At 53.2% G+C, this 10,727-nt stretch overlaps 1 protein-coding gene across 9 annotated transcripts in view; it reads right to left on the bottom strand.

The window, feature by feature from the left end:
* Positions 1-3,667: 3,667 nt before the first annotated feature.
* Positions 3,668-10,727, bottom strand: part of MROH7 (maestro heat like repeat family member 7) — a 50,414-nt gene continuing 43,354 nt past the window's right edge. For 8 of the 9 annotated variants that reach the window (XM_004751597.3, XM_004751596.3, XM_004751595.3 and 5 more), the window contains 5 exons: positions 10,204-10,359; positions 9,816-9,938; positions 6,724-6,826; positions 4,536-4,598; positions 3,668-3,989 (listed from right to left, as the gene is read on the bottom strand). In XM_004751597.3, the coding sequence (XP_004751654.1) occupies positions 3,745-3,989; positions 4,536-4,598; positions 6,724-6,826; positions 9,816-9,938; positions 10,204-10,359 (690 nt within the window). In that variant the 3' untranslated portion in view covers positions 3,668-3,744. The other variant, XM_004751601.3, reaches the window with a different exon arrangement.

Raw genomic sequence — 10,727 nt, 5'->3', positions numbered from 1 at the left:
TGGGGTAGGAGGAATGGTGGGTAGTGATTCTGAGGACTCACGTCTCCCTAAGATTGCAGCGGTGCCTTTTGAAGAGTTTCAGGGAAAGGGGCTATGTGATCAGACATTCCTGTTTCTGAGGTTAACCACCTCCCTATCCACCTCCCTATCCACCTCCCTATCCACTCCAGCCAAGATGGGAACAGGAGCTCCCCGCCAGCTGCGTCCTCCTAATGGATGCTATAGCCTTGGGGAGCCCACAGCTCGGTCTGGAAGGCAGATAAGCAGCAGACCAATCCAAAGGAGGGCCTTTCACAAGTCTGCACAGTGGAGGCACAGAAGGGTGGGTGTCACCTCCGGGAGTCAGCGAGATTTCACAGACCCCCGTTCTCTGCGGAGCTGAGAGCAGAGATGAGGAAGGTCTTCCCAGATGGATGGGAGCTGGAGGGGAATTCAGCTTTTTAGGCAGCTGTGGGAGCCCCTATCAGAGAAGCATGGTGGTGTGCAAGAGCCTGGCATGCTGGGTACCACAAGAGTCGAGAGGAAAGGCCAGCAAGATCAATGGCAGCCAGAGGGCAGTCGGGCCTTTATCTTGTAGCCTTTATCTTGCAGAGGATGGTGAGCCAGTGATGGACCTAAGGACACATTTGTTTTAGGAAGGCCTGGGTTGTCCATGAAGGACTGATGGGAGGAGCCGGATTGAGAGATTGACAAGGCTGCTGGTGAGAGACCAGAGGAGAGGAGAGATGGGAGGCCCAGTAGTGGAGCTGGCAGGCTTGGTCATGATCGGATCCCAGGGTGAGACAGACAGCAGGGCTAAGTCCGGATGACTCCCAGACGGCCATAAGTTTTCCAGGGTACCTGTGTCCTGCCCCTTCTAGCCCCCCCATACCCAGCAGAACACCTGGTCCAAGGGTCTCCTCTCATCCAGAGCTGAGCCTCCTTTTCCACACTTCCTCCTCCAGTCTGCTCCCTAATGGTTCCCATTTGCATTCTCCTCTTCATGGTCTTTTCCCTTCTTGGGTACAGAGCCTACAAATCCTTTGGCTTCCATGTTTTGATTCCCATAAAACCCTGAGAGGCAAGAATTCATTTTATAGGTGGTGTTGGGGGAGGCTTAGGAAGTGAGAAATTGACTTGCTGAGTGCTCTTGGACCCTTCCCACTCAACACGACTTGGGGGTCTTGGCCAATTACTGACACTGTCAGCCTCTGTTGTGCTTCGAAGCCACCCAGACCCAGAATGTGACAGCTGTCGATTGTCAAAGCCAGCCCAGACCTAGGTTCTGGACAGTGAAAGCAGCAGTCTCTTTGGGTGGCAAGAGCTCCGACATGGGCGTTGGGAGAACTTTGGGACCCACACTGCTATTCTCTCGTGTGAACTTGGACAAGACCCACTCATCTTCAAGCCCTGTCCTCATCTGTAGAATGTGGCACTAAAGCCAGTCTGCCTTCTTTATAACTCCATATGGCTACTGTGAGACTCCAAGCAGGCCTTGCTTCTGAACATTCCTGGCAATGGAAAAGGTGAGGCACAAGCATCACCCCCATTTCCTGCTCTCTCTTAGGCCCAGAATCCCGATGGTCTCAGCCTACGATTTATTGGCAGATGATTGTGTGGTCAACTTCATAGGCTCCCCATCTGAGCAAGAGCTTAAATGTACTCTACACCTTTGCCCAGGGAATCTCACCTCAGCCTTGTCTGCGAGGAATCCCAAACCTATTTCCACCCTGATTCCCTCTACCCAGCCTCCCTCTGTGCCGCCAGGCACCCAGTGGGTGTCTCTACTACCGTGAGATGCCAAGCCTCTCATACTGACCACATCCAGCCTGAACTCCTCTCCCCCTGAACCTGCTTCTGGTCCAGAGGAACGACCTAGTGGAGGGACACACCCTTGACCCAGTCATCCACTCTGAAATGCAGACAGCACCCCCAGCACCTCCCTGTCCCTCCCCCTTCCTCCATTCTATCAACCACCAGGTTCTGAAAATTGCTCTTCTCCATCTCCCAAAGGTCTGGTCCCCCTTTCCATCTGACCCTGCAGTCCAGACTTCCATTCCTCCCCCAAGTCTCCAGCCAAGTCATCCTGTCTGTGCTCTTGTTCACTGCCCCCCCCTTTCCTTCCACCACAGAGTGAGCTTTCTTCCCCTCCCTTTTATCATTTATTCCCTTTCATGTTCCAGAGCCCTCCTCTTTACTCCTTCCCACCACTCTGTGTTTTAATGTGTATTTTCAGTTTTTAAGTGTTCTTGCAAAATGTGACTTCTTTCATGCATGCATTTTTTTATGTACTTTTCTCCTCAGCACTAGGTTTTAGGTCCTGTCCGTGGTGCAACACGTCCCCCTTGGCCTCAAACTGCTGCATGGGCTCCACAGTGCCCTTCGCTCCCTAACCGTGGATACCCAGGCCACCTCCTCTCTCAGGCACCGCAAATAACGCTGTGGGAGACTTCCTCGTTCGTCTCTTTGCATGGACCCGTGGGAAGAGCAAACATCCAAGATGTGTACTCATGAGCGGAGTCGCCAGGTCCTGGCGTGCCTAAACTTGGTACGACCGAATAATGACAGGTTTTATCCAGAGGGCTGCACCCCTCCACACTCCCACCAGCCGTGTCTGCGGGGTTCCTGATCCTCTAGAGGAAGGAGCTTTCTAAAGCCAGTGTTTGCCCACATCTCTCCCCAGCTTCACACGACACCATGTCTTCCCGCTGCTCCCTGAGGTCTCCCTCCCTCACACAGCCTCCAAGGCCTTAGGGACCTAGTCCTGGTCCTGATCTCCTCCCCCCTCAAAACACACATTCTAGGATCCTCTGAACCTACATATCAGCAGTTGGCCCTTGGTCCTGTGCACCTTCCTGTCCTCTATATACCCCCACCACGTGGTCATCTTTCCAAGCCCCCTCGTGGCGGGTGGGTGTCTTATCTCTGGGAAAAGCCTTCCCTGACACCCCTACTCCCTGCTAGCCTAGGTACATCTTTGGACTTCACAGCTCCCAGGAATCCCTTCATCACAGCACTGGGCTGTTGGTGTCTTTCCTGTCTCTGATACTTTTCTGATGCTTCCATTAGACCTGAGCACTTTTGAAAACTCGGGATGGATAATTCTTCACTGTGGGTGCTGTCCTATGCCCTGTGGGATGTTTAGCAGCGTCTCTGGGCTCCACCCAACAGCCACAAATGTCTCCAGATATTGCCAAATATTCCCTGCATGTCAAAATCACCCCTTTTGCAAACCACTGTCTCAGAGTATGAATTACCAGGACCTGGGACTCGTCTTGTTCTCCTCCAGCACTCAGAGCAGGCCTGGTCCAGGTTAGGTGCTCAGTGAATGTGACCCATATAAGGAACAGTTAGTCTCTGAGCAGAGCCCCAAGAGTGGGACTCAGTAGTCAGGGCTCCAGAATGTACCGATGTCATGGGGTGGGAGAGTCCCTCCTTTTCCTTCCCCTAAAGCCACCCCAATCATGTGGGGGAGGGGGGCAGTGAGACAGGCGGGAGACTTGCTCTGTGGCCTTGAGGCAGCCCCTTCACCTCTTGGAGCCTTGGCTTCCCCATCTATAAAATGTGGACAAAAGAGCCTGTGTGAGACTGTAGTTGTTGACCGAGTCAACAGTGAAGGCCACACTCGTCTTGCAGAAGCGTCGCATAGGGCCACGGCGTCTCCCTTGAGGGAACACTCACGGGGAGAGGTAAGCCACGTGGCATTTATAGGGGGGATGGCTGTGGCCGTGGCCACCCCTGAGGAGGGCTGGGGGCTCGGGGACATCACTGCTTCAAGGATAACTTCCAGGAGCCCAGGGTCTGCATGATCCAGGAGCGCTGCTGGTGGGAAGTGGGCAGGTTCTCACAGCTGGGGCTCCAGCGGTGTGTGGCAGCCGGGTCGCACACCCATGAGTCCCCGTGCGGCAGCGGCCAGGAGTTTCGCCAGCAGCTGGCCAAGATGTGGTCCTGGGCCTGGGCTGCATAGATGCACACTGATGCTTCTGGGTCGTGTCTCAGGTTTTCCAGAGCTGGGGCATGGGGAGGGAAAGGCTGCTTGTTAGGACCGCGTCCCCACATTGGTCTCACAGCTCATCCTTCTCCTTTCCATGCCTTGGCTCAGGCACTCTGCTCAGTGTCCCCTCATCTCACCTTCCTCCCAGCTTTTCAACCCATTCCTGCCTTTTGAAGCCTGAATCAAAACCTGCCTCCTCCAGGAAGCCTTCTGGGACTGCCCCACCCTCAGGCTCCCATTAGTTTTCCCAGTTACAAAATTAATCTGCCCCATTAAGAGTCTGAACTACTCACCCTGCACTAAATGGTTTGGAGCTTATTTCCTAGTCTGGTTTCCTAGATTGTAAACTCTCCTAGGGTGGGGCTGTGTATTCTGTATCTTGGTGACCCCCTAGCACTGCTCGCCGTGGACAAAGACGATCATAGCTGGGCTGAGCTGAAGCCACTTGCTTTGAGATCTATCCCTTCTGTTTCCTGTCACCCACTGTGAGCCCACTCATTCTCTCACTGCCCCCACCCCACCCACCCCCGCCGAGCTCTCAAAGACTCAGGGCGTGACTCACCCGCTTTAACTTCATTCAGACGGTCTTCTGTCATTATGCTCTCCATGCAGGGGACCAGGGAGCCTTGAGTGTAATCCAAGACATGAGTGCCTCCACCTCCTGACTCTGACCCCCACCCTCAGACCAGACCTCCTAAGAGAAACTCTTCCACCCTTCTTGGGTGCCACGAATGAGAACATAAAAGGAGAACTTCATTTTGACCCTGGCACAGAGTCTCTAAGAGGGGTCCTGGGAGAGGTGGCAGATCCAGAGGGCATGGGTGGCAACGGGACAGGGACGGGATCTGGGCTGCTGCTGACTCTGACAGTGTGGCCCGAGGTGGTCCCTTACCTAGGCTGGCCCTCAGTGTCCTCATCTGAGACTTGGGAAGGTGCTGCCTCAGCTGCCTTCTACAGTGAGTTTGGGCAGCATCTGTGTGAGGGAACCTGAGTGCAGGTGCTTGGTGGGGCACTGGAGGGCCTGAGACTCTGCTCGTCGGCCACATTGTCTTGCTCCCTGGCTCCCTGCCCACGTGCCTTTCCCAACAGTCCTTGAATGGGACCAGGCCAGACCTCCACCTGCTCTGAGGCTGTTCCCACATTTCTCTGCCTGGCTCATTGCTATCTATCCTTGATTATTCAGCTTAACATAATTACTTCTGCAGGAAATCCTTCCTGACCCTGAGCCCAAACTAAGTTAGGTGCCTCTCTGGGTTCTCAGAACATCGGAGTTTCCCTCCCCTGTATATACTGTGATGCATTTTGTGACTTATGAACCTCTCCCACCAGAACTGAGGTCTCAAGCCTAGATACACTCGAGGTGGGGGAGTGGGCAGGGCAGTCCCTGAAGATCTTAAATCACACGCACAATTGTATGCATGTACGCATTCTTCTAGGGAAAGTGTTCATAACTTTCTTCAGGGTTTCACCAACCCCCAAGAGGTTAGGAATCACAGCACCGGGCCGGGGGGGCTGGGAGGGAGATGTGTGTGTGGGGGAGGACACAGCCTCTCCTCTGCTTGGTTTTCCCCAGCACAGGCCTCTGACTCAGAGAACACACTCAAGTGTTCAACACTAATGCTTTTACACATGATTAATTTGGAGCACGATTTAGAGAAGTCAGCGTCTAGGAAATAATGTCACTCTGTGTGAGAAGCTGCCTGTGAGCAGAACCCCACATTCTGAGGGATGCCCCCAGTCCTGGGCATCGCTCCTCTGTCCCTGACTGGATCATGTTAACACCACAGTCCCCCCCACCGCCCGCCCCTGCCATCCACATCACCTCCTGAAATGTTCTCTGTTTCTCTAGACGAGGCATGGTGCCTGACACAGAAGGGAGTATCAAGCAATGTTTGCTTACTGAACCAGTGAATGGGTGCATCGGTGAGTGGACTGATGAAAACCACAAGTGAACTGGAGAAAGGAACCAAAAGAAGCATGGCTTTTCAAAGTGGGGGATGGGAAGGTTATCCTCTCTCCAAGCTCTTGGGCAGCGGGGTCTCTTGGTCCTGGGGAAGAGTGTGTGGTTCTTTGGGGGAGGGGAGGAGAGTCGCTGGGAGGAGATATGCCCGCAAGCCATCAGAAGGGTCTGGGCTGAGGTGGGGGATTCTGACTGAGGGGAATCTAGTTGTTTTCTCCCCAGAAAGGCAGAGGTTGGGATTATGGGAAATATGGAGTGAGCTGATGTGGAGGGAGCACCTTGACTAGCCAGACGTCACATTTTTTAAAAATTGTCTCATCTAATCTGTGAAACTGGAGTCAATCCCCATTTTACAGGTGAGGAAACTGAGACTCAGTGGCAGTAAATGACTCAGTTGGGGTCACACGGAAAGGGGATCATGGATCTGATCTCTCTACTGCACAGCTTGGCCCCTCCTAACACAGTCAATGGTAGGCTCCCGTTGGACCTGGACCCATATTGTACTGGGGCGGGAGAAGGCAGGAAGCAGAGTTCCTTTGTGTTCAGTTGCCAAGGTTGTGACCTGCACAAGGACTCCAGGCTGGACCCATCCTGTGGCCCACTTCCTAAGCAGGGATTTTGGAGGAGGGAAGACCTTTCCAATATGCACCATGACGGTCTGCTAGCCAAACATTGAACCCAAGGGAGGCATTTCCCAGGTGCCAGGGGGACTGGCAGCTTCCTTCCAAGTGGAGGAAGCAAAATGGAGAGCAGGCAGAGTCCTAGCAGCAAACTAGCTCTACCAGGTTACCTATGAACATGACTGAGTACTTCCGGAGGGAGGCCCGGGGATTCTTGGCATACTCCAGGCTCTGGCTGAGGAATGTGAAGGCGCTGTCTTGGTGGGTAGTCACCTGAGTCAAAGAGAAAGCCCAAGAGTGCTGGGCCCTCAGAGGGACTGATTGCCCGTCCACTCTTCCCAAACCTAGGAATGGTGACCCTGTCAGGGAGCCAAGCCTCAGCTCCTTGCCTCCTAAACTTCTCTGCCACCCATCCTGGCCTCTGCCTGAGGCCCCCAGAGGCCAGGCCTCCTTTTCTCTTAGTGGATTGCAACATGCTTTCCATGGTCTTCCTGCCTTGGGTGTATCCTCTTCCGTTCACCCCCGTGCTGCATCTCAGAGAAAAGTTCTAAAATAAAAAGTCCAGCCAAGCGGGAATGGACATGGCACTCAAGGGACATGATAGATAAGGAGACAGCTCTGATCAGGGTAAAGAATTCAAGTAACAGAGCAGTGAAGAATAAACTAGAGAGGTCTTAAAAGTCCTTAAAATCCAGATAGGAATAAGGCTTACTTAGGCATTAGAAAATAGGAAGCCAGCATCCATTCTTGATAGAGCAATGACAAAGCAATGTTTTTGGGCAAAATGGTCTGACAGTGGTATTCAGGATGAGCTTGATCATGGAGAAATTTGGGGGCAGACAACCTGCTAAAAGGTTGTTGAAGGAGATGAGGAAGAATCTGGTACAATTACTCTCCTATTGACAATCTGCATGTCAGAGAATAAACTATGGGCCTGGCATCAAACCCTTCATGATCATGCTTCTCAGCCTGTTTCCACCAATGCCTCTACCTGCTATGCACACTCTGCTCTGATAGCAGGATATGGCCCCAGCTCTCCCCAGCTCCATGCCTGGTACAAGTGATTGCTCCTGATTGGGGTACCCTTCCCTCTCTTCTTCATCTTTGATAGATCTCTCTCATCCCTTGAGGTTCAGCTCAGAAGCCACCTCATTCCCAAAGCCTTTCACAATTTTCAGAGCAGATCTCACCACTCTTCATGTTTCTACACCACCTTGGCACAGCCCTTGTCATGCATGTCACCTATGGCATTGTGCTGTGATTTTTTTATACCTATCTCCCCTACTGGACCCAGAGCTCCCACGAGAGAAGGGGCCAACTCACTCAGCTCCAACTTCTCAGCATCCTGGACAAAGCCTTGTGTGGCACAGATGCCCAGAAAGTACTGGATGGACGGGTAAATGGATGGATGGTGGATGGATGAATGAATGGGTTACCGCTCCCTCCTTAAAGCTAAGGCTAGCAGTTGACTCTCTCATGAGCAAACCTATTGATGCTGAAAAGCCAAAACAGAGGCTCTAGAAGGGCCTAGCACAGAGGTCATAAGCCGGCAGCCCACAAACCACGAGGAGTTGGCAGAGCCGTGACCAACACAGTGTTTTCAACAAGCTAAATTGATTGCTAATTGATGTCTTATAAAAATCTGGGTCTCTGGCTTTTCCTGTGAAAGCAGAGGAGCTGGCAAGAGCGGCCTACACCATGAGCAGGATCACCCACCCACTCAGGCTTTCAACAGGGCCTGGCCCCCAGGCTGACATAGGCCCCACCACTTTCGTGTCACCCACAATCACTCTCCACCCGCTGCCTGGTCACAGGGCGGTATTTGAATTAGCGCCCTGGCCGAACACCTCCTCTGGGCCTCTTTTTCCCTCGTGCAAGGATGGTAAAAATAAGAGACCCTGGATTGCAGGGGTTTTGAGCCTTACTGACAGTGGTGGTTTCCAGCCCTTTTCTTAAGCCAGGAACCATCTGTTACTCTGCATATTTTCATTCGACTGCTGGTAGGGGTGCAGGCATACCCCACCCAGATCTCCCTTTGAGGTGAAGGGTTTCTCCCCCAACACTGGGGACTGCCTCCGTGGAAGAGAACTGCTGGCCCAAGGTCATGTCCCTTCCCAGGGTGGCTGGTATCCAGTAACAAACAGACACGAGCGTGTAAAGACCTGGCCCCGTCCCCAAATGTGGGGAATCTCACTGCAGGGATGGCTGAGGCTCCCCCAGAGCTACGCTGCGGCTTGACTTCTCTCCCTGCCCCCGCCCTCCCGTCCATAGGTGTCAATCCCAAGGCCATGCTCAAATAACCCTCCTGCATGCTAATCTCTGTCTCCGAGTCTGCGTCCAGGGGTCCCTTGACAGCCAGGGATATAGATAGGACTTATTGCAAAGCTTCCCAAATGGTGCGCAGAGGGACCGGGCTGCCTCCTGCAGCGTGCATTCCATGGGGTATGGGTGGCCTGACCATGGACTCAGCAACCACGGAACATCTTAGCACGGACCACCTCAGAGCCTTTAGTGAGCTGAAGGCATTGCAAACCCCCGAGAGGAAGATGACAAGGCAGTGTTTCCCAAACCTATTCATCTTAGAACCTATTTTCTCCCCTGTGGGGCATTTCCTGTGGGGTGTGTGCCACAGAGAATATACCCTGGGAATTGCAGATGCAGAAAAGCGAACTTTTTGAAGGGAGCTCTTGAAATAGAGATAGAACACAGACAGACTCGTGTTTGAAGCAGATTGCTTTGGTGGCCCAAGGGGGGATGGAATTGGAAGAGGTGAGGTTCAAGGTGGAGAGAACTGGGGGGGTGGCTGGATCGACGGCCCTGCTGGAAGACATCCATGCCCTAAACTAAGGGCAAGGAGCATGGGGACAGGGAGTGAAGAAACAGATGAAGAGACGTTTAGGATATTTAAGATTGATCAAATGTGGAGAGTGAGGGAGACAGAGTCTAGGATAATTCTAGGCTTCTGCTTTGGGGATCTAGAGGGACAGAGCAGAACTGAAATGAGGGGGAGGGCATCAGCTCAGAAGAGGCATGCTGAGCTTCAAGTGCATGTGGGTCAGTGGGGAGGTGTCCAATAAGCCACTGGAGAGGGACACCAGAAGTGACAAGCCAGAAAGGCAGGTGAACATCCAGGAGCCAATTAACGTGTGGGTAAAAGTGGAATTGCCAGTCAGGATTCCCATGCAAAAAGGAAGGAAGAGAAAAAGGGGAAAGCTTTGCCCACCTCTAGCACACTCATCGGGAACAACTTGAAAGCACTCACAAGGTACTTGCATATTTTGGCCACCGTCTGCTGCTGGTTGTCCCAGGACTTCCGGCTATAGGCTCTTTTTGGCAATTCCCATGCCATGAGGCAAGAACAGCGGAACAGGGTCTTTATACATTTCTGGGGGCCAACAGGAAGACAATACCAGAACTAGGGAATTCCAGAACAGTCAGAATATCTTCCAGGAAAAAAAAAGTGTCATGAAACTGCATTCTGGAGAAATCTATTCCAATTTGAAATGCACAAGTGAAGTCCATCTTGAGGAGGAATTCTGACATGGGTGCCTTTGGAACACAGGCTTGTCCATAATAGATTGTTAGTGACTCTGGCTTGGTTTCCACAGAGGGAGGCTCGGCCACAGGGCCCAGTGCCTATGCACACTCACCTGGCTCACCTTGGCGTTGCCCTCTTGCATGAGCAGCAGCAGGGGCACCAAGGTCCTGATGAGCTGCTGCTCTACAGCTGGGGTGCGGGGCGACCGCAGCTTCTGGACCACCTTGCCATACAGGTTGATGCAGGAAGAGCGCACGTCCTCTCGAGACTGGAGCAGACCCCGAGGCTCAGGCAGGCTCCCTCCTCCAAGAGGCTGCCTGGGCCTCTGAGTCTCACATGGAGGCAGGCGGCTGTCCTCCCACTCATTCTGCGGGGGCCCTCTGGGCACAAGATGCACAGAGATGGGACAGGGCGGAGGCCGTCGGGTGGGGCTGATCCGGGGCCAGTGCCCCCCTCACTGGAGCCTAGGTCTGGAGTTCTGCCCGCTCCCCTTGGCCAGGACCCCCTAAGAGGTACCTTAGTGCCAAATGGGAAAATGCCCCCCTCTGCTGGAAAACACGTGCAGCCTTGAGGTGAGCCAACTGCAATGAGGCAAGGGTCTGGGGAGACTTGATTTCAAAAGAGTCCCCTCAGTGA

Source organism: Mustela putorius, unplaced genomic scaffold (assembly GCF_011764305.1).
Source record: "Mustela putorius furo isolate JIRA1106 unplaced genomic scaffold, ASM1176430v1.1 tig00003853_pilon_pilon_pilon, whole genome shotgun sequence".
In the NCBI taxonomy this organism is placed as follows: Eukaryota; Metazoa; Chordata; class Mammalia; order Carnivora; family Mustelidae; genus Mustela; species Mustela putorius.
This window is presented reverse-complemented; position numbering and strand designations above follow the sequence as displayed.